At 40.8% G+C, this 22964-nt stretch overlaps 1 protein-coding gene across 3 annotated transcripts in view; it reads left to right on the top strand.

The window, feature by feature from the left end:
• celsr2 (cadherin, EGF LAG seven-pass G-type receptor 2) overlaps window positions 1-22964 on the top strand; it is an 84032-nt gene that overhangs the window by 53389 nt on the left and 7679 nt on the right. For all 3 annotated transcript variants that reach the window (XM_072452257.1, XM_072452256.1, XM_072452255.1), the window contains exons 6-25: window positions 1723-1880; window positions 2722-2885; window positions 4060-4185; window positions 5975-6138; window positions 6828-7007; window positions 7385-7498; window positions 8311-8467; window positions 9413-9554; window positions 9638-9758; window positions 11358-11541; window positions 12234-12335; window positions 12483-12577; window positions 13176-13385; window positions 14495-14678; window positions 15280-15601; window positions 16327-16494; window positions 16561-16684; window positions 17401-17601; window positions 22539-22713; window positions 22794-22906. In XM_072452257.1, the coding sequence (XP_072308358.1) occupies window positions 1723-1880; window positions 2722-2885; window positions 4060-4185; window positions 5975-6138; window positions 6828-7007; window positions 7385-7498; window positions 8311-8467; window positions 9413-9554; window positions 9638-9758; window positions 11358-11541; window positions 12234-12335; window positions 12483-12577; window positions 13176-13385; window positions 14495-14678; window positions 15280-15601; window positions 16327-16494; window positions 16561-16684; window positions 17401-17601; window positions 22539-22713; window positions 22794-22906 (3204 nt within the window). The remainder of the gene's footprint in view (window positions 1-1722; window positions 1881-2721; window positions 2886-4059; window positions 4186-5974; window positions 6139-6827; window positions 7008-7384; window positions 7499-8310; window positions 8468-9412; window positions 9555-9637; window positions 9759-11357; window positions 11542-12233; window positions 12336-12482; window positions 12578-13175; window positions 13386-14494; window positions 14679-15279; window positions 15602-16326; window positions 16495-16560; window positions 16685-17400; window positions 17602-22538; window positions 22714-22793; window positions 22907-22964) is intronic.

Below are 22964 nucleotides of genomic sequence, written 5' to 3'. Positions count from 1 at the left end.
GCAAAAGTTGATATTTTTTCATTGTCACACGTTATAAAACCATTTCAGTCACTTTTTTTGCAGGCGCTTTCCAATTAAAAACAAATGCGGCTCCTGCTTTATTCCAGTCAGATAAATGTGACCTTTATGTTCAGACTGCAGTCACTTTGCAAAAGAGCAGACCGAATCCAATTTAGCACCAAATGTGAAAGTGGCCTGGGTCGCGATTGAATAAATCTGATTCAGGCCCTTAACATTGTCATGAAAAAAAATCAGAGTTTGCGCAAAATATTTGACCTGCAGTGTGAACAAAGCCTTAGACAGAGGGATTATGTTTTTGAACTCAGCTCTACTGCCTTTTAACTTCAAATTTTCTTCACAAACGGCAACTATGATAAATATTCACTGCAGGTTCTATCCCACCAAACAAAGTAATTATTAAAAACACCTGTCACATGCACTTTAAGATTGCTCTCAAATCACGTTCATCATGTTTTTCTTCCTGTTGTGTGTTTGCATTGTATTATGAAATAGTATTATGCTGGACATTTGTATCTGTATACATTAGAAACACACAATGGTCGGCTAATCTGCGCTGGCTTCAGATCGCACAGCCAGCCACTTGTCCCTCTGACGATGAGCTAATTCCCCCCCCAAATCCTGCCTGAGCCCTTCGCACGCGGCCCCTCGGTCCCCGGCGGGCGTCCCACGTTTGAACCGCCGCTTACGGTTAACGTGAGCTGCCCGTGACCCCCCCGTGTAACAGCTCCGGTCCGAAAACAGGTCGTGACCCTTTATTGACTAAATCATCATCCTCGCCGCCCCTCCTCCAGTGCCCCCTCCCCCGGCGAACGCACAGACAATGAAGAAGCTCCTATTGTTGACCGGGATGGTGTCCTGCAGAGGGAAGGCAGTTGGCCATTCGCAGCCACTGTCAGCACACGCATTATAACACGACACAATCTGAGTGTGATGTCGGAGATTACGGAGCTCTTGTTTCCCACGTTGTGATCAGGCTCATGAAAAACGACCCCGCATTGCTCAAAAACTAATCTTCACCAAATCCTGCTTAATTTCTCGTCCAAGTATGCCATTTTTCGGTGTTGTTTTTGAAAGAGTGAGTCAACGTGGTTATTTCAGACTCATGAAAATAATACGGGACGACAAGCAAGTCTCAAACCTAGAGGTATTACTTTATCCACATATCGTCCATGAACTAAAAGTTATAGAATACATTTTTGGGGCGCTATATCTGTCGTCTGTACATTTTGTGTGTAGTGGTGTACTTTTTATTTATGTGTGTAACAAGATGCAGAGGGTAGAATAGTGATGTATATATGACTCTTTATTGAGATAAATGGTCTACTGTGCGTTTCATTGTGCGATATTATTAGTGCAGATCATATTTTACACTGCAATATGGTTCAAAAGATCCTAAAATGGTCTTCAATGTTATCGTTTATCACTGAATTTTCTATTAGTTCGAAACATTTTATTGTGACAGGCCCGTGACAAAATGGATAGAAACACACAAAATTAATCTCAGTATACATTTGGAGGCAGTGACTATGTGGTAGTGATGCTAAAATGCATTCAGTTCGTACATAAAAGTGTTTCTACATCACTTACTGCCCGTTTCGATCCTCGTTACCGACAGTGACAGCTCTTTGACCGTTTACTGACCATTAACTTTCATTAAGGACCGTTTGTCTTCATAATCAAGTCGTGTGCTCTCGCTCGCAGCCTGTCCTGAACCAGGCCGGTCTCCCACAGGGCCCCTCGGACCAGAAGGTTGTCGTGGTGACGCTGGACAACTGCGACTCCACCTTGGCTTTGAGATATGGTCATGTGATCGGAAACTACACCTGCTCCGCTCAGGGCAGCCAATCAGGATCCAAGAAGTAAGTGCACACACGCTTCCTGATGCTAAAGGGGAACGGTGTTTCCTCATCATTAGTGCACTCAAAGATATATTTTTGATTGATTCCTGCATGTTTGAGTAATCCTGTATTGTCCTGAAACTGAGGTTCCAGTGCTCAGTAAAGTCCTGTTTTCACTTACACCCTATCCCCGCCCACATCCTTGTACTTAGTTGTGATTGTTTGGAAAAATCAAGACTCTGAGTGACACATGTCGGGTTCTAAAATGTCATGTAGCCACTTTTCAAAAACAAAAACATGTACTGTATTTTCCGGACTATAAGTCCCATCAGAGTATCGCACCAGCCAAAACATGCAAAATAGAGAAGAAAAAAACAATATATAATTTCCATTGGAGTATGAAATAAGGTTACAAATGTGAAAATAGCAAATAATATCACATATAAGTCGCTCCGGAGTATAAGTATATAAGTATAAATATAAGTCGCACCCCGGCCAAAACTATGAAAAAAGGTGCGACTTATAGTCTGGAAAATACGGTAAATGCCACTATGAAGAGGCGGGGCTTATCAGTTCTGCAATATTACAGTTTACAATGAACAACATTTTAATGCTGGTCTACTTATTAGGGTTCTCTCTAAGCACCTGGAAAAGAAGCACAAAATGTCTCCTTTAAAATAATCCCTGTACATTTCCCTCCTTTACTGCACCCAACGCTTTGACTTGGAGTAAACTTGTTTTGCAAATGGCGCATCTCGAGTATTTATGCTGCTTATTTCATCTCCAGAGTCAACGGCGCGATCTCTGTGATGAATTTAACATGTGTTTTTGTACCAGCTTCTCATCTCTTCACGTCTCTCAGATCCCTGGACCTGACGGGCCCGCTGCTCCTCGGAGGCGTCCCCAAACTGCCGGAAGACTTCCCCGTTCGTCACCGACAGTTCGTGGGCTGCATGAGGAACCTGCGCGTCGACGGCCAGCACGTGGACATGGCCGGCTTCATCGCCAACAATGGCACTCTTCCAGGTACGCGCCGCTGTCACCTGTACCCGACGACCCTTTAGTGCGTCCCGAACACGTGGGCCACTTTGCAGTCGCTCCGTGCTCACCGTCCGAGCTGAATGAAAGCAACTAACAGCGCAGAGAAAATAAGTGTGACAATAATGGCCTCAGCAGGAAGCTTCGGACAGAGAAGAATGAAGATTGTACCTGCTATGAATAGTTTATTGCCTCAGCTCTGGGTCCCATTAATGAAATTGTTGTTATTTTAGATTCCCTAATGCGATGTTGTCACACTGTCGGATGAAAAACAGGATCCAGCGTTCAATTATATGTTATTTTGGTTGAAAAAAACAACATTTAATTGTAACTACATCATATTTGCGCGTATGTTTCATTTCCTTTCATCGTAAGAGCAAAGTAAATGGCATTGGTGAACATTTACATTCGAATACATACAAGATTACACTATGCTATTTGCCAGCATCACTAGATTGAAAATGACTTCTGGATGGGAAACATCTTGATTTCAATAACAGTGTCCAGCGGTCTCATTCATAAAGCATACATCCAGCACAAAAATGTATGCGACTTTCTACGTTTTAGTTTGTGATCCATAAAAGACAACTTGGCGTAGAAACGAGCGCTCCAGTCCACAAACTCCACACACAAATATACAAATAAATAATCAATTCGAGTGTAGCGATTATTGTTAGAAAAATTATCGTGATTTAAAGATTTTTACCGATTACCAATATTAACTGCCTAAAAAATAACTTTAGTTCTATTTTTTGGATTAAAGATTGATTTTAAAAGACCAAATTTTGCTTCTAAAATCATCAAAATGTATAAATGAAACCCCTTCGAAACCTTCTACCTTGAACCACTCCTGAGTGAAAGAGGGCTCACACACATTAATCTGTTACCTACAAATCTCAACATTAACATTTAAATAACATATGCTAATGCCCATCGTTAGAGATAATGTATAACAATAGAGCTTTTACATGTATGAGGTTTCAGTCACGTGGCTTCTTCCTGTTATGGGCGCCATTTCTGTCTTTCTTCTTTTCATTGTTAATCGCTATTACAACAATTTCACTCCGAAACCTAAGGATACGTCGTGTCTGTCTGTGAAACCCAGCAACGATCGAGCCGCCTCAATCCGCTCAGTCTGTCGTTTCCTCTCACTTCTTCCCAGGATGCTCGGCGAAACGACATTTCTGCAACAACAGCCCATGTCAAAACGGAGGCACCTGCGTGAACCTGTGGGGGTCCTTCAGCTGCGACTGTCCGCTCGGGTTCGGGGGGCAACACTGCGAGCGAGGTGAGGAAACTGCCTCCAAGATGATCTGTCTGTCACCGTGACCCACGACTGAACCCAATCATTTCCCCTCTGAGGCGTCAAATCATCCATATTTAAAGCAGAAACGCGTGCAGTACCGTTTGAAAGATATATTAGGAGTAAAGATAGCGTCACATTTTGGCTTCCTGCCGTGAGTAATTACGGCCTGGACGCATTTTGAATCGCGAAAAGCAGACGCACTCCTGACAGAATGTGTGAGAAATGTGTAGCTTATATTTCGGGACCTGCGCTCTCCAATGTCTGTGTCTTTGTTCCACCTGATACGCCGCAGCTGTTATGTTTACTGATTTATGGTGCACAGCAATTTGAGTCGTGTCGGCGGAAAAATGGTGTCCGTGACGGATAAAAAGTGTAACAGAAATCATAGTCTGGAGGGGAGGGAACTTGGCTTGATCTTTGGCTGCGTTTGCACTCCTGGTTCGATACCGCTCAGGTCTTGATGTAGCATTGGTTCTGTTGTGTTCTAGTCCTGGCCTAATCTTTAGTCTCAGTTTAATCCCAATTTCGAGGTGTAGATGTGTGTCAATGTGAATGGAACCTTTAATTAGAATCTCAAAAACATGAGTAGAACCGTCCAGAATCTACACACTACCGATTCATTTTATAAATTCAGTCCACAATTCACCTTTCCTTAATTTTTTATTGCTGAAAAATGCTCACTGACGATCAAATCATGAACACAGCAGCAAATAACTTGACTGAGGCTCGTCTGATCTTTGCTTGAAATCATGATGTTAAATTCGGTACCAATAAAATTGAAATGGGGTGGTTTATACTGGCAGTATTTTGGGGGATTATTTGTATTATTATTCAAATCAACCACAATAAGGGCAAAAATATCACTCTATACTCTTGTTTGGGAGATTGCACTAGATATTTCTGTTCATTTTATTTTCAATCATCTCTTTTAGCTGTGAAAAGTTTTAATTGTTGACAGTATTTTTACTTGATATTCTAGTTTGATACATCCAAAACATCCTTTTCAATATGATAAATCTGTTGATGATCACTCATCAGGTTGTCTCAAAAACTGGAAGACTGAACCCACGATCAAGGACTGGACCGACATTATAATGGACATAAAAAATTACATTCAGACTTAATTGGAAAAGCGTTTAGACCAAATGGGACAATTACGCCAAAATACATGTTCCGGACCATGTCAAATGTTTGTATGTTCTCTCTGTGGATCATATTCCCTTTCTATGTTCCAAAGAAAGAAAGAAAGAAACACATTTGTTGACATCTTACGAGACAATCTGAATCGTGCAATCAGAGAACACGACAGCCCACTGAAGCACGCCACAGTCATATTTCCCTCACAGCTGGACATCGGCATCAGGTTAATTGGCCGCGGCTAATCAGTCTTTTTCGACCTGATGCTTAAATAGCTCGGGCTCTTAACGTGGCTTTTTACCATCCGGAGCTGAGCACAAATCACTTTCTCAAAAGCGTTGCGAGTGTAATAACATATCCATTTCACTAGACTGCTTTGCTCAGTCTCGCCAAAACCGCAGCGGAATTCATGTTTTTTCACGTGAATTACCTGCACTTTACATGCGCTTTAGAGATGATTGCGGGCGTTAAAAGCATCGGAGCGTCACTATTTTCCAGTCGCAAACACAGAACAGAAATGATTCCCCCTGTAATTAAGCCACACATTAGGTGCTTAGGCTGCGACGTGATCCGAAAATGTGATTAACGTGTGTCTTTTGTTTACCATGTTCTTTTGCGTCGTCGTCTGCTGCAGCGATGGCCAGTCCGCAGAGGTTTCTGGGGAACAGTTTGTTGCAGTGGAACAACATTGCAGCCTCGTCGACATCGTGGCACGTTGAGTTGATGTTTCGAACGCGACAGGCGAATGCCACGCTCCTGCACATCTCATCTGGGCAGCAGCACAACCTCACGCTGCAGGTAAAAGTGTTTCTTTTGGAATGTTCAAATGATATGGTTTGTAAAGACTATCACAGATGTGGATGGTGTTTTCTTGATTGAAAAGTAACATTTATTTAAAGGTAGTACCCTCATTTTGACTCCTTCACAGTCTGATGTAATTGGTGAATGACAGTTGTTCAGTTGTGAATCTTCTAAATTTGTAGACATAGCTCCCCCTTTAGGCCATTTGTGGTGCTGCACATGACGGATTTCCCCATAAACAATAACGTCCTTATTCTCCGTTTTTTGCTTGGGAATAACATTGACTGTTCAGAAAAGTGAACACAATCCCTCATTATTTCAAAATTAGAATTAGTATGTATATATTTTCCCTTTTCACGTCCCTTAAATATGTCAAACAACAATAAAAAGTAAAAAGAATAAAGAAAGAAAATACTTGAAATCACGACGCATTTTTTTGAGCAACTGAATAATTTCCCTTGAGGTACAAAAAATCATTCAGATCTTGATTAAGAAACAACATTTTAAAGCTTCTATATGGCTGACACTGTGACGCCAGTGTGGGAATACGAAATGCAACCATTTATTTCCCCGTCTTGTGTACAGCGGGGTGAAAGTGTCATTCATCCTGTGATTGTTGGTGGTCTTCTTGCCTCTTTTTCTCACTGCACACTGCCTCCATTTCCCTCCTGTGGTGTCGTCTGTAGCTGCGTGCTGGGAGCGTGTTGATGGCGCTGCACCGAGGGGAGGATTCGACTCTGTCTCGCGTGGAGGAGGTCCTGGTGAATGACGGAGAGTGGCATCATCTGCAGCTGGACATCAGCAGTTTAGGTGGAGCATCAGATCTACACAAAGCGGTTCTGTCCGTGGACCTGGGGCTGTACCTGGTGAGCGTCTGTCACTTTATACACCACAATTAAATGCCACAGATATGAATGGGGCAACTTTGTATTTGCAGGATGTGTGATTGCAGTTGTATTGTCTTCTACTGTATATTAACTCACACAAAAAATCACTCACATTGAACAATTAACATATGTATATCTGTAAAAGTATAATACTGTGGAACGTTCCAGCAATAACATCTACATGAAGACGAGAAACTGGCAAACGCCCACCAGAAAAGTTACAATGTGTGCCAGGTGTTATATATGTCTTCTTAAATAGTATAATCCTTCTTAAGTCCTGATGATTATATTGTGACATTTATAACCAGGATGTCACATTGACTATGCCTGACATTTCTGCTGTGGTTGTGTTTCAGGCCAGCATGGAGGTAGATGGGAGGCTGCGGGACTCCAAACTGAAGGCAGTGAGCGTTGGTGGTTTCCCAATGCCTGATGGGAAAATTCAACAAGGCTTCCGTGGATGTATTCAGGTCCGTTTTTCAATATGAAGCCTTTACCGCATGTTATTGTGTCTAGTCCTGCACGATTTGCGAAAAATATCGATTAAGTTTGTGATTTATGGTTTTATAATAAGATTCTGTTCAAAGTTTTCCAAGATAATGGACAAAATGAATGTTTGAACAGATCTGAACTACAGCATTATCAGTTTTTATGCTGAATAAAACAGGATATTTTGTGGTTTGTGGAGGAAATTATGCCTGCTGCTTTTATTATTTGCCTGTTTGTCCATTACAATTTCAATGTGATTGTAATTATTCTTGCTGCTCTAATATTGTTTATTGTCAGAGGTGGAAAAAGTACTCCTTTTTGTAAAGTAAAATCTCAAATACAGAAGCAAAAAAAGAAATACACGTAAAAATTAAAGTATCACATTAAAACATCTACTAAAATGAAATTATTTAAGTGCACCTGTAACTATTCAATTAGAACTAATAGAATGTTAAATTGTGATAAAGATGTTTCCTATTATTTCAGCAGGTCTAAAATATTAGGAAAAATACTTACTTTTCAGTCCAGTTCAAAAATGTAGTTAAGTAGAAAGTAGATTCCTGCTTTTTTTTAACTTAAGTATTGTACTTTTACTTTTGTACCGTCCACCACTGTCTATTATTCATTTACACACTATCGTAATTAAAACATGGTAACTATTATAATGGCAAATCCCCAAGATTAATCAATACAAAACCAGCACTAACTGTAGAGCAAACTGGGGCTTTTAAAGTTAAAGAGGATGTGTTGATATTGTTGTGATTTCCATGTCTTTTTTAAAATTATGTTACAGGGGTTGCGAGTGGGTGGCGCTCTCAGTCTGTCCCAGGCCAGGAAGGTGAATGTGGCACAAGGCTGTAACATCCCGGACCCCTGCTCCTCAAACCCCTGTCCCAGAAACAGTTACTGCAGCAACGACTGGGACAGCTACTCCTGCACCTGCCTCGCTGGTCAGTCCAAAGTTTAACATCAACAGTGCGGCAGCTAATCATTGTTATTATGACTATTACTCTTTCGCTTAACAGAGTAGTCATTTGGATCTGCGAATATGAGGTTTTTACTCAATTTGACTCGGCTACAGACAAAATTGGTTTTCGTCAAAATCATTAAAAATAAGCGTTTCCTGTGTCATTTTTATGTGATTCCTTCTTTGTCTGATCCATTAAACCTGTTTTATCAGCACGAGACTTGTTTTGGAGTCTGTGTATTGTCCAGTTATTCAATTATTAAATGAGTTAATCATCTCAATAATTGATTAGTTTAATTGATTCACTTGTTTCGGCCCTAAATATCAAAGTGCAGTTCTTGCCGTGATTAAGAAATATTTTTACTTTTGGCAGAAGTTCTTACATTTTTTAGTTTAGAGCAATTTCAATGGAAAATAGGTTTCGGCCAATAAAAACAATTTGTTTAAGTGCAAGCAATATCTTGTTTTCAAAAGTATTTTACATGTTTATATCAGGTGGAATATCAGTGGAGTTTAGAGTTTTAGGTTTTAGTGAGGGATTATTTACATAAATGTTGACCTCACGCTACTCTTTAATTTGATCTTTTATCTACAATTTCTTTAAACGCATTCTTTAATTTACCACATGTTCTACACATTGTTACAGAATAATCTAATGTAATGGCTAGAAAACTGTCTTTGACTTCTCTTTAGAAGCAAACTGACATTCCCACCTTAGAAATGTACATGTTTTGCTCATTTATACAAACAAATAAAATAAATCATTATTATATCATTATCAATTATTTCTGATGCCACTTATTTATTGAAAGTGTTTTAGGATTCACTTCATTTTGCCTTCATTTGCTTTCATTCTGTGATTTTGAAGATTCTGATCCAGAGCATTTTAAAGGGTCTTTTAACTGGTGTCCATAATTTCTATTTTTAGGCTACTTTGGCTCAAACTGCACCGACGCCTGCAGCCTCAGCCCCTGCGAGCACAAATCCACTTGTACCAGAAAACCCAGCTCTCCTCGCGGATACTCGTGTGACTGTCCCAGCAATTATTTTGGAAATTACTGCGAGAAAAAGTACATCCTCACACATTGTATTGATAATGCCTGGCTCTTTATGGAAAGGCATGAGCTGGACTTGATTTCTCATGTTTGTCCAGGACTGACCTGCCGTGTCCCCGAGGCTGGTGGGGCCATAAGACGTGCGGCCCGTGTAACTGTGACACCAGCAAAGGCTTTGACTCCGACTGCAACAAGACGAGCGGAGAGTGTCGCTGCAAGGTCAGAAAATGTATTATTGTTAATGACTAAAACTGTTTTTTTAATTGAGATTTATCACTAACGATGTGTTCACTAGCATGGACTGAACCTGAAACTAAACAAGGACTAGAACAGGACCAAACCAAGACTAAAATGAGCTCAACTATTTGACATTTCTGGTTGAGGGATGTCACCTGCTTATTTCCGTGGAAACCGTGCTGCTTTGCCTGGAATGTCCCACAGTATGGCATTGAACTTATATATACCTTATATACCTTACCTTGCATTCATTAAAATAAATGTTTTATAATTGCTAAAAAAAAAAAAAATCTGGCGATCTGACTTGTAACTTGGCCACCTACATTTCTCCATGGAGATTCATATGTTTAATGTCGATAATAGAATCACCATAGAGACAAGAAAGTTACACAGTTCACTTTTACCATGTGCAATACCATCATATTCATGTGCAATACTGAATCAACCATGTGCAATACCTGTAAATAAGAGTGTTCTATTTTGTTTTTCATACGGTTTACTTACCTGCTAATGGTATTACCTAGTCTTGTGCTAGTTATTTTGACTTTATTTTAATTTTATTCTATTATCATTATTTTATTATTATTATTATTATTATCTGATTTTTTTATCTTTATTTTGTATTTGTATTATCTATTTTATTTTATTTCCCCCCCTCCATTCCCTATTAAGATAGGAGAGGAGCTTTGTTAATAAGAGGTTTTTTTTTTTTTTGTTCATAGAGTTCTATTAAGAGTTTGTTTTGAAACTTCCTATAATCTGTCCTTTCCTCCTGTTTCTACTGCGTTGTAACAACAAAATTTCCCCTTGTGTGGATATTAAAGGATTATCTTATCTTATCTTATCTTAACTACCACTACTACTTTTAACTAATTACTAGAAATAAAAGCAAGTGCAAAATGTAAATAATAATGTATAATTTCTGTTGCTTGGCCAAAACTCTGGCCTGAGCTCCCTGTGCAGCTCAGACAAATTAAATAACTTTGTTTTTTAGCGCTTCTTTTAAAAACGCACATTTCCTCTCTGGATTTTTAACATAAGTAGTAATGTTTCTGTTATTTACATTGTCTTATGAGCATTTGTGTGTACAGCTCTCTGTTCGACTTTGTTGCGTTTAAGGTGTTCTACAAATAAAGTTGGATTGGATCATAGCTTTACTACACAATACTTTGATAATTATATAACTAATTTAAACACACTGTCTAGTTTTACGGCAGTATGTTCCTGGAAATGCAAACTTATGAATGTAATCCTATCGTCAACCCTCAGTTTATTCAAAGTGATTCTGTGTAGTTTGATTGTAGTTTGATTGTAGTTTACTGAGGCAGTTCACAGAAGGACACAGTGTAAATATGTATTGGGGTCATCATTACCAACACGGCCTGCGGCAAACAGATGTTTTTAACAAGCAGCTGCGAGCGACAGGCCTCGCCGCTCTTGGAATACCAAGTGACGGCCGACAGCTCGTGGCTTCATAAATATACATCCAGAGCATACAGTGTATATATATATATATATATATGTGTGTGTGTGTGTCTGTGTGTGTTCGTGCTCACTTCCTGTCTCCATCGCTGTTTCCAGGACAACCATTACCGTCCCGATGGCAGCGACGTGTGTCTGCTGTGCGACTGTTACCCCGTGGGCTCGTTCTCGCGGGCGTGTGACAGAGAGACGGGGCAGTGCCAGTGCAAACCGGGCGTGATCGGGCGCCAGTGTGACCGCTGCGACAACCCTTTTGCCGAGGTGTCGCCCAACGGCTGCGAAGGTCAGCAGGCAAAACCATCACTCGCACAAGGCGCAAAATAGATCTGGGAGATATTCACAATAGAAGCGAGAGTTGTCAAGCCATGAAACTTAAGTTATCGATATTAATATATGTGCCAGTGGCTATGTTTACACTGAAAATCTGATCGTTATCTGATTTCTGTGGTTATCAGATTGTTGAAATGTCATTTAAACATCTGATTTCTCGCTGATTGTTCACACCTGTGCAGGTTTGGTCAAAGAAATTATGCAAAAAAAAAAAAATGTTAAAGATTGAAAGGGCTATTTTAAAATGCATGAATTCATTGCACTTTGTTTTCCAAATACAACAGTAAGGATCCTCTGATTAACTGACAAATGTCACCAGGATGATCAGATTTCTTGTGGACATGTAAAGACACACCAGAAATCTGATTGAATTATAGTGTTCTCTGTTTATTCCAGTTCTTGTTTGTTCTGGCCATGTCCAGTTATAATAATGTTATGATCTAAAATATGAAATGATCCAATTGTTTTGTTTATCCTTAATTCTAAATATAGGTTTGGTTTAGCCTTGTTGAAAATGTGATGAAATTCTGCTTTTTGATTACTTAGTTATGTTTCGTTATTAAAATTATAAGAACAAAATATCTCTTGAAGCTGTAATTGCAGTTTTAATGGTCTTTTCCTCCTCTTGTTTGTTTCCTCCCTCAGTCATTTATGACAGCTGCCCTCAGGCCATTGAGGAGGGAATTTGGTGGCCAAGGACTAAGTTTGGTCTCCCAGCTGCGGTGCACTGTCCCAAGGGAACACTGGGTAAGACGGTTTCCCGGTGGCATGTCAAATTACCATATAATAATGATATAATAATAATAATGGCAGTGAATGTGACTCGCCCCGAGCTCTTCCTCGGCAGCAGTCTATTTCTCACCTCTCATGTGTCGACTCGCTCTCACTTTTTAGGAACTGCAATTCGCCACTGTGACGAGCACAAGGGCTGGCTGCCTCCCAATCTGTTCAACTGCACCAGTGTTACCTTCAGCAAGCTGGAAGCCCTGGTAATTACACAAAAACATCAGCATTTGTGCATATCAGTTCAAATTCTCAATCTATAACTCAAAATCTCGACTGAAAACTCACTTTTGCAGACAAACCTCTTTTACTTCCTGTTCTCACATCTAGCAGACACAAACCTAACTTTAGATTTTATTATGTACATACCACCACTTCCTATTGCACTACTACATAACTTTATATATTATTATGTACAGATCGTGCCGTTCAGTATTCATTCTTCAATGTTTTGTTGTTTGTGTGGCACCAAATCACCAGAACAAGTTCCGATGTCTGAATTTTCGACAAATGGGAATAATTTCGGATTCGTATTCGGACTTAACTAACTTTGAACTTGTTCTACTGATTTTAATTGTTTTACTATATTGTATTTAATCGTTATGAATCCCAACACTCAAATTCATCAGTACAAGCGCACACAATATCATATAAAATCAACAACAGTAATAACAAATAAAAGATTATTTTACATTTTGTTCGTCGTAAACTGCAATATTTAGAAACAATATGTCTCCTTGAAATAAAATTGTTATTATTGTGAATTCATAAATACGATGTCTTAATGTTTTGTCTTTTGTGCAGACAGAAAAGTTTAGCCGGAACGCCTCTCTGCTGGACTCCAGCCGCGTTCAGCAGACGGCAGCCATGTTGGCCAATGCCACTCTTCACACGGAAAAGTACTTTGGCAGCGATGTCAAAGTGGCCTACCACCTCACGAAGACACTGTTAGAGCACGAGAGCCTCCAGCAGGGATTCAACCTCACGGCCACTCAGGACGTCCACTTTACCGAGGTATGACACCTTATAGTTAAAATAATAATAGTAATGATAAGAATAATACAGCAAATGTTCACAATTAAAGAAACAAGAACAGGTCGCTCTTGAAAAAGATGGGTTTTACCTGTTACATAAAGGTTAATACAATAAAATAAACATTGGTGTAAAAATCAATGCAATTTGGTTTGAGCATTAACAACCATTTTCAGTCTGTTTTAGCACGCTCTTGTTTTAAGAGTGTGCTGAGGTCTTTTATAGGAGTGCTCACATAACATTGAGCTGTCTGACAGTGGAGAACCTTCAACCCATGTTTAATTTACACTCTGTTGTCATTTTTGAAGAAGAATCTGCTCCTGATGATGCAAGTCCCACTCCTCCTGGAACATAAGCTAATTACCTAAAGTTGATGATTTAAGCCCTGTCCTGTTTGTATTTAGTCCAGTTTAAGTTACTTTGTAGGGTTTAGTTAGTCCGTGGTTTGAGAACCGTGAGTCCAGGTCAACATTGTGAACAGGAAAAACTTTAATGAAGGTTAAATTAATAAGTATGGGACATATTTTTGGAGATGTTTAGTCCGTTTATGTTGGTTTGACATGACTTCTGTTTAGATGTAGTTCTATGAAAAAGATAAGTGAATAAGGGCTTGAATTATATACATTTGAGTATGGAACGAGCGTAAAATATCTTGCTTTATTTTGTAGCACAGCGGTTAGCACTCTCGCTTCACAGCAAGAAGGTCCTGGAGTTTGCATGTTCTCCCCGTGTCTGCATAGGCTACATAAGTTGGACTAAATAACATCAGCCTCCCCAGGGACAACTGGTGGAAATTAACACTTTGGCTAGAACCTGGTACAAAGCATCCCTCCTGTTATGGATAGTGTATATTCTGTCCCTGTCTCAATAAAGAAAATTAACTTAATTTAAATTAACAGGAAGAAGAAGAAAAAAAGCTACTACACTTGAAATAAGATTTTTTATTTTTTTTTACATAGACATATAACTTAATCCTAGCACTTATTCATTCACACATCTTATTTGGATGTCCGTACTTACTTTAAATGCTCTGTACCATGAGACATAACAGTCTTCTTTATCTCTTCACACTGAACTCTGTGCGTTGGCAGAATCTGGTGCGTGTGGGCAGTGCCATCCTGTCCCCGGAGACGCGGCCGCACTGGGACCTGATCCAGCGCTCGGACGGAGGAACAGCCGCGCTCCTGCGACACTTTGAGGAATACGCCAACACTCTGGCACAAAACATGAGGAAGACTTACCTCAGCCCCTTCACCATCGTCACACCTCATATAAGTATGTAATATGCTGTATATATATGTTTCTAACTTGTGTACGTTTAACAGCGGCATGAAATGTATTACAGAGAACAAAATCTTTATCTTGGTTAATCTTGTCTTCATCTTTTACTTATAAGGTTCAAAATATATCACTGAATTATCTCTGCGTAGCCTTGCATTACCTTGTCACCCTTTCTACGATATGAAAATAACAGTTTGTCTTTATTATCATTTCTAAATGAAGTTGGAGTTTAACCATATTGAACATTTCTTAGAGAAATTGAGCTTTTTATTTAAGTTTAGCTTTTATAATATGGTAGTTATGTTATTACTGTGATATTCAACATTGTTACATGTTGTTTTATAACATTGTGCAAGCCTTCTATTATCAATATGATAAGAAACTCTTAAAGCTTTAGATACTATTTTAACGGTCTAAAAAATAAAGGAAAAAACTGTCAAAATGTAGTTTATAATTTGAGTATTGTTTTTACACCTGTGCTGGAATTATTTAAAAATAATTAATTGTTCGGGTTAAGGCTTTGATTTTTAGATCCAAAATTACTTATTAAAAGTGGTTCGTTGATTTGTCTTTATTCCCATTTCTTGCCCCGTAGTCATCTCTGTGGACCGCCTCAAAAAGACAAACTTTGCTGGAGCTAAACTGCCCCGGTACCAGTCTATGAGAGGTCCTCGCCCTGTGGATCTGGAGACGGCCGTGACCCTCCCGGACTCGGTGTTCCTGCCCCCTCCAGTGGACACCAAAGGTCACAGACACCTGGACGTTTTCCCTGAACCCGCTCAGAAAAACCGCTCTGTGACCCGCCAGAGGAGACACCCTAACGAGGACGAGCAGGACGCCGTGGCCAGCATCATCATCTTCCACAGCCTGGCCCCGCTGCTGCCCGAAAACTATGACCCAGACAAAAGAAGTCTCCGGTGAGGACTAGAAATATGTTCACTCTTAATATGTACTTCATTTCCTAAAGTACGTACAGGTGGAGGTGGGCAATAAATCGAAATTTAAACATTATTGTAAATGTTGTTTTGAAGAAATTTTAAGTGAAAAATGCTATAAAAAGAGCTAATTAACAACGAAAATGAAAGGAAGTTATGTTGTCAACTTGGAAATAAATATAAAATGTGATATTTCTGCATTTTTCTAGATCATTTTACAGAGGTTTCACATTTTTCTGATTATTAAACCTCAACGAATACATTTAAAGACATGTTTTAACACGTTTCTTTTGTATTGAGAATATATTGTCTGAATATTGTTTTAGAAATATTGAGATATACATTTTTGTCTATACCACCACTATGTACATCCGACCAGTGTAGAATCACTGTAAATCTAAAGCACTTATTATGCACAGTTTGTATTGCCTTGGTTTTTATTGGAAAACACTTTGGTCCCCGTGAGCAGGCCCGGGGTCTAAACCAACCCGACTGAGGCGGCATCCGAGTATCAAAGGAGTGAAAAGATAATACTCTTCCATTAACACGAAAACCCTTTTAAATTAGGTTGCAATCCACCTTTTTGCTCCCCTGTAGACCCAGGCCTGCTCTGAAGTGTTGTAAAGGGCTCGAATAAAAGGTTGATTGATAAAAGTGATCGTTTAAATGACGGGAACTCTTCTAAACCCTCTTTGTTTCCACTCCAGAGTTCCAAAACGCCCCGTGATCAACACTCCCGTGGTCACTATCACCGTCCACGACAACGACGAGCTTCTTCAACACGCGCTGGACAAACCCATCACAGTGCAGTTCCGCCTGGTGGCCACAGAGGAGCGCTCTAAACCCATCTGTGTCTTCTGGAACCACACCATACTGTAAGTCTGACCACACATAGGGTCATGTGAGAAAGCCGGTACTGAAGCGTGTTGTGTTTTGGACAGTGGTGGGAGCGGAGGCTGGTCGGCGAAGGGTTGTGAGGTGGTTTTCAGAAACAGCACTCACATCAGCTGTCAGTGTTACCACATGACGAGCTTCGCGGTGCTCATGGACGTCTCACGCAGAGAGGTGAGCCCAAAATGCTTACAAAAAGAAGAGTTAAGCGTCCCTGTCAATGCAGTCTAATTTTATTTATATAGCACATTTTTTACACACACAGGGTCTCCAAAGTGCTACACAACAGCAGTAAAATCAGCATCAAATGGCATAATTCCGTATAGTTAATTAGGAAAAGTTTTTGAAAATCCCACATAATCCCGATTTGATTTGATATTACTTAATTTGACATGTAGAGACAGCAGATATTATAGGTGAATAACAAAATAATAATAATAATAATAATAATTCTATAAATGTGTTAAAAAATGCAAAAAAAACTCCATTGTAAATGTGCAATAACTTCTTTTGGTGAAATCAATTCCATTAAGAATAGTATATGCTCATCTCAATCTTTGTAAGTAAATACAATTATTGGTTATTTTACTGTCTTATTTTATTAATAACATTGATTGAATCCGTTTTTATTCTATTTTACCGTTTGTATTCTGTTTTACTATTTTATCCTACTTTATAGTTTATGTACTGTCTGGACTGTCTTGTGCACATAGCTTTTGTTTGTAAAGTAGATTGGTTTCATAATTTATACAATAAACATGCATTTTATGTTTCACAAAAAACAAAATTATTCAACAATGTATAAATGTGTATTCGAGATCCCATTCATACAAAGTTGTCTAAAAACCCTACATTTTGATTGTGTTGTGACCGCGTGTGGTTTGTGTCAGAACGGCGAGATCCTGCCAGTCAAAATCCTGACGTGGAGCACCGTGGGAGTCACTCTGGGCTTCCTCTTCCTCACCTCCATCTTCCTCCTGAGTCTGAGGGCCATGCAGAGCAACAAAACCAGCATCATCAACAACGGGACGGTCGCGCTCTTCCTGTCCGAGCTTGTCTTCATTCTGGGCATCAATCATGCTGACAATCCGGTAATAATGAGTAACTGAGTGCTCGCCACCTGCTTTGTCGATTCGTCAAGAATGTTTCACAGTGAGGCATTAAAGTTATCTATTTCAGGCCATGTTACAGATCTGTGGAGGTATTTTCACAATAGAAATATGATAAATGCAAGATGGATAAGTCGAATACCATACGGAACATTCCAGGCAAAGCAATAACATCTCCATGGAGACAATCAAGTGACCCCCCTTATATAGTACACCTTTTAAATTGATTGCTACAGTTCATTGCTGTGGTCTTTGTTTACGGTTCAAAGAGGAAAGATGTGCAGATAAAGTGTGACTAGATGAGGTAGAAAAAGCTTCAGTTGTAGTCATCTGGACTCAGTTTGAAAAAGTAGACGTTTCGACTCTCATCCAAGAGTCATTGTCAATAAAAGAATTTAGATCGAGAACTCCGATATTAATACTGTTCTGTGGTAAGACCCGCCCATTGGGAGGAGCCTTCCTGAAGTAGAAAGAGTTGTTTGTTTCAACAGAAACTCCCCCCTTGTATCTACCGAGCTAGCCTATTCAGAATCTTAATGGGCTATTAGAATCCTCTTTGTCTTTGTGAGACCCTGGCTCAACCACCCTGAGTACCTGATTAGCATCTAAATGTCCTGGTCCTGGTCCTCTACCTTTCCAGGGGTTCAGTAACCCATTATAAATTACAGGAAGATTAAACCTTAGCCCTCCATTTCTGTTTAAAGAAGGTCTTTCTTTTTTAACAAAAATAGCTTCCTTGACTCCTCTTTCAAACCATCTTTTCTCCCTGCTTAAAACCTTCACCTCACCGTCTTCAAACGAGTGATTAGAGGCTTCAAGATGGAGATGCACGGCGCTCTGAGGTCCTGAACTTGTATTTCTTCTGTGCTGATAAAGCCTCTTGTGTAGAGGCTGTTTCGTCTCACCTATGTACCGTTCTTTACAGCTTTCTTCACTGCATTGGATCGAATAAACTACATTGCTCTGTTTTTGAGTCGGCAACTTGTCCTTAGGGTGAACCAGTTTTTGTCTTAAAGTGTTTCCTGGTTTAAAATAAACAGGGACTTCGTGTTGTCTAAAAATTCTCTGCAGTTTTTCCGACAGGCCAGACACATAAGGGATAGAAACACCCTTCCTTCTCTGTTCAGTTTCCCTTTTGTCCTGCTTCTTGGTTCTCTTCACTCTGTTGAGAGCCCAAGCGGGGTAACCACAGGCTGAGAGGGCATTACGGACATGTTTTTCCTCTTTCTTCTTGCCCTCTGAGCTGGTGGGCACACCTTGAGCTCTGTGTTGTAAGGTTCTGATCACACCCAGCTTGTGCTGTAGTGGGTGGTTGGAACCAAAGAGCAGATACTGGTCCCTGTGTGTAGGTTTCCTATATACTTCTATTTGGAGTTTCCCGTCCTCTCCTCTGATCGTGGAACAATCAAGAAAGGCCAAGCGATTCTCCTTAGCGTCTTCTCTTGTAAACCTAATATGTGGGTCCACAGTATTGATGTGATCAGAGAAGGTTTCCAGCTCTTGTTTCTTAATTGTTACAAAAGTATCATCGACATAGCGGAGCCACAGTTTTGGGGCTATGCCTGAGAATGAGGACAGTGCCTTCTTCTCAAAGTGCTCCATGTACAGGTTGGCCACTATGGGAGAGACGGGCGAGCCCATGGCACAGCCATGAATCTGTCTGTAAAATTGTCCCCGGAATTGAAAGTAAGTGGTGTTCAGACAGATGTCCAACAGTTTACATATGTGTTCAGGTGTCAGTTTGGTCCTTTCCTGTAGGGTGGTGTCTTCCTGCAGTCTGATCCTCACTGCTGCTACTGCATCAGAGGTCGGGATGCAGGTGAACAGGGACACCACATCATATGAAACCATGAGGTCATCTGGGTCCTGTTGGAGATGTTTCACTTTATCCACAAAGTTGTGCGTGTTTTCCACATGATGTTCCGAATTCCCCACCATCGGAGCCAATATAGTTGTTAAATGCTTGGCCACATTGTAAGTGATGGAATCTGTGCTGCACACTATGGGTCTGAGTGGAATATCCTTTTTGTGTATTTTTGGAAGGCCATAAATGCAAGGCATGGCTTCACCAGGATACAGTCTGTAATACAGAAAAACAACGTCAGAATTGATAAATTGAAAGACAGAACAGGAACTTTACAGGAGAAATTAACCAGCATACTCCCTGAAGAAGCTTTCAAAAGAGTGCTGGATTTTACACACAGCACAAGAAGCACAGCACAGGAAGAGCAAAGAACGCCAAATCTAGAAGTTCAACATTCTTTTGAACAAAAAGAATGCAGGTGAGGTCGAGCTAGACATTAGGACTGAGACAGACAAATTAGCGACCAGCAAAAACAATTGGATTAAGAACCTATCAGATCGTGTTCTGACACAGGCAGAAAAGGAGGTGCTCTCTAAAGGGCTCAACTTTTCTGTCACCTCTAAACACATCCCTACAGAGGACTACATCACAGCCACTGAAACGACAATTAGAAACAACAAAATGACTGAATCGGAGGCTGCAGACCTGAGGCTACGTGTCACAGCGACCCTGAAGAGTGCCAAACCACCGCCTTCAAATATCACAGCTGAAGAGAGGAAAGCACTTTCAGCACTGGAAAAAGATCATAGCATCAACATCCTCCCAGCAGACAAGGGACGTTGCACTGTGATTCTCAACGCAGCTGATTACAAAGCCAAAGTCCACACCCTCCTCGAGGACACGACCACATACGAGCGCTTGAAAAGAGATCCGACCAGTGGCTACAAGAAGAAAGTGATAGACTGTTTACAAAGGCTGGAAAAAGAGGAAGTGATAGACCGGCCTCTGTATTACAGACTGTATCCTGGTGAAGCCATGCCTTGCATTTATGGCCTTCCAAAAATACACAAAAAGGAGGTTCCACTCAGACCCATAGTGTGCAGCACAGATTCCATCACCTACAATGTGGCCAAGCATTTAACAACTATATTGGCTCCGCTTGTGGGGAATTCGGAACATCATGTGGAAAACACGCACAACTTTGTGGATAAAGTGAAACATCTCCAACAGGACCCAGATGACCTCATGGTTTCATATGATGTGGTGTCCCTGTTCACCTGCATCCCGACCTCTGATGCAGTAGCAGCAGTGAGGATCAGACTGCAGGAAGACACCACCCTACAGGAAAGGACCAAACTGACACCTGAACACATATGTAAACTGTTGGACATCTGTCTGAACACCACTTACTTTCAATTCCGGGGACAATTTTACAGACAGATTCATGGCTGTGCCATGGGCTCGCCCGTCTCTCCCATAGTGGCCAACCTGTACATGGAGCACTTTGAGAAGAAGGCACTGTCCTCATTCTCAGGCATAGCCCCAAAACTGTGGCTCCGCTATGTCGATGATACTTTTGTAACAATTAAGAAACAAGAGCTGGAAACCTTCTCTGATCACATCAATGCTGTGGACCCACATATCAGGTTTACAAGAGAAGACGCTAAGGAGAATCGCTTGGCCTTTCTTGATTGTTCCACGATCAGAGGAGAGGACGGGGAAACTCCAAATAGAGGTATACAGGAAACCTACACACACGGACCAGTATCTGCTCTTTGGTTCCAACCACCCACTACAGCACAAGCTGGGTGTGATCAGAACCTTACAACACAGAGCTCAAGGTGTGCCCACCAGCTCAGAGGGCAAGAAGAAAGAGGAAAAACATGTCCGAAATGCCCTCTCAGCCTGTGGTTACCCCGCTTGGGCTCTCAACAGAGTGAAGAGAACCAAGAAGCAGGACAAAAGGGAAACTGAACAGAGAAGGAAGGGTGTTTCTATCCCTTATGTGTCTGGCCTGTCGGAAAAACTGCAGAGAATTTTTAGACAACACGAAGTCCCTGTTTATTTTAAACCAGGAAACACTTTAAGACAAAAACTGGTTCACCCTAAGGACAAGTTGCCGACTCAAAAACAGAGCAATGTAGTTTATTCGATCCAATGCAGTGAAGAAAGCTGTAAAGAACGGTACATAGGTGAGACGAAACAGCCTCTACACAAGAGGCTCTATCAGCACAGAAGAAATACTAGTTCAGGACCTCAGAGCGCCGTGCATCTCCATCTTGAAGCCTCTAATCACTCGTTTGAAGACGGTGAGGTGAAGGTTTTAAGCAGGGAGAAAAGATGGTTTGAAAGAGGAGTCAAGGAAGCTATTTTTGTTAAAAAAGAAAGACCTTCTTTAAACAGAAATGGAGGGCTAAGGTTTAATCTTCCTGTTATTTATAATGGGTTACTGAACCCCTGGAAAGGTAGAGGACCAGGACCAGGACATTTAGAGGCTAGCTCGGTAGATACAAGGGGGGAGTTTCTGTTGAAACAAACAACTCTTTCTACTTCAGGAAGGCTCCTCCCAATGGGCGGGTCTTACCACAGAACAGTATTAATATCGGAGTTCTCGATCTAAATTCTTTTATTGACAATGACTCTTGGATGAGAGTCGAAACGTCTATTTTTTCAAACTGAGTCCAGATGACTACAACTGAAGCTTTTTCTACTATGGAACACGCCTGGACGAATGAGGGATTACACCGACACTAGATGAGGTATTAATCAGTCGATAGAGCGTTATCACTCTTATTGTTGATCCCAGCCACCACGAGTGCACTGAGGCGGGACACTTAACTTACACGACCCTGTGAAAAAGAGTAAAGGTTGATATGGTTTGAAAATTGTCATCGAAATAACGCAAAAAAAAAATAGAATAGAAGTAGAATTTTTTGCCAACACCACCTGTATTTGAATCACGATTAAAGTTGATCAAAACACCACTAATTCAGGAAAATAGCATTTAAAATGAACTCTTAACCAAAGCTAAACCATGTCTAAGCTACAACTTACAGAAACTTGAGAACCTTCTATTGCTGCAGTGTGTGGTTAATGTCCGAATCTTCTCTCCTAGTTTTTGTGCACGGTCATCGCCATCCTGTTGCACTTCTTCTACCTCTGCTCCTTCTCCTGGCTTTTCCTGGAGGGGCTTCACGTCTACCGCATGATCAGCGAAGTGCGAGACATCAACTACGGACCGATGAGGTTCTACTACCTGATCGGCTGGGGCGTGCCTGCCTTCGTCACGGGTTGGTCTTCGCAAACGCTCAAATTCGAGCTGCGGAAGTCGAAAAACGGAGCGCATGAAAAAAATCCGTTTGTTTCGCAGGTTTGGCCGTCGGTTTGGACCCTGAAGGCTACGGAAACCCCGATTACTGCTGGCTGTCCATGTACGATACTCTGATTTGGAGCTTCGCCGGACCAATCGCCCTGGCTGTGTCGGTCAGTTGTCGGACGAATAAAGGGGAAACGTTATCAATGTCCGTGCTGGTGACCTTTG

This window comes from Eucyclogobius newberryi, unplaced genomic scaffold, assembly GCF_026437365.1.
Source record: "Eucyclogobius newberryi isolate DKJ021-1_F unplaced genomic scaffold, fEucNew1.0.hap1 SCAF_19, whole genome shotgun sequence".
Classification (NCBI taxonomy): Eukaryota; Metazoa; Chordata; class Actinopteri; order Gobiiformes; family Gobiidae; genus Eucyclogobius; species Eucyclogobius newberryi.
The sequence above is the reverse complement of the archived record's forward strand: the minus strand, read 5'-3'. Positions and strand labels throughout refer to the sequence as shown.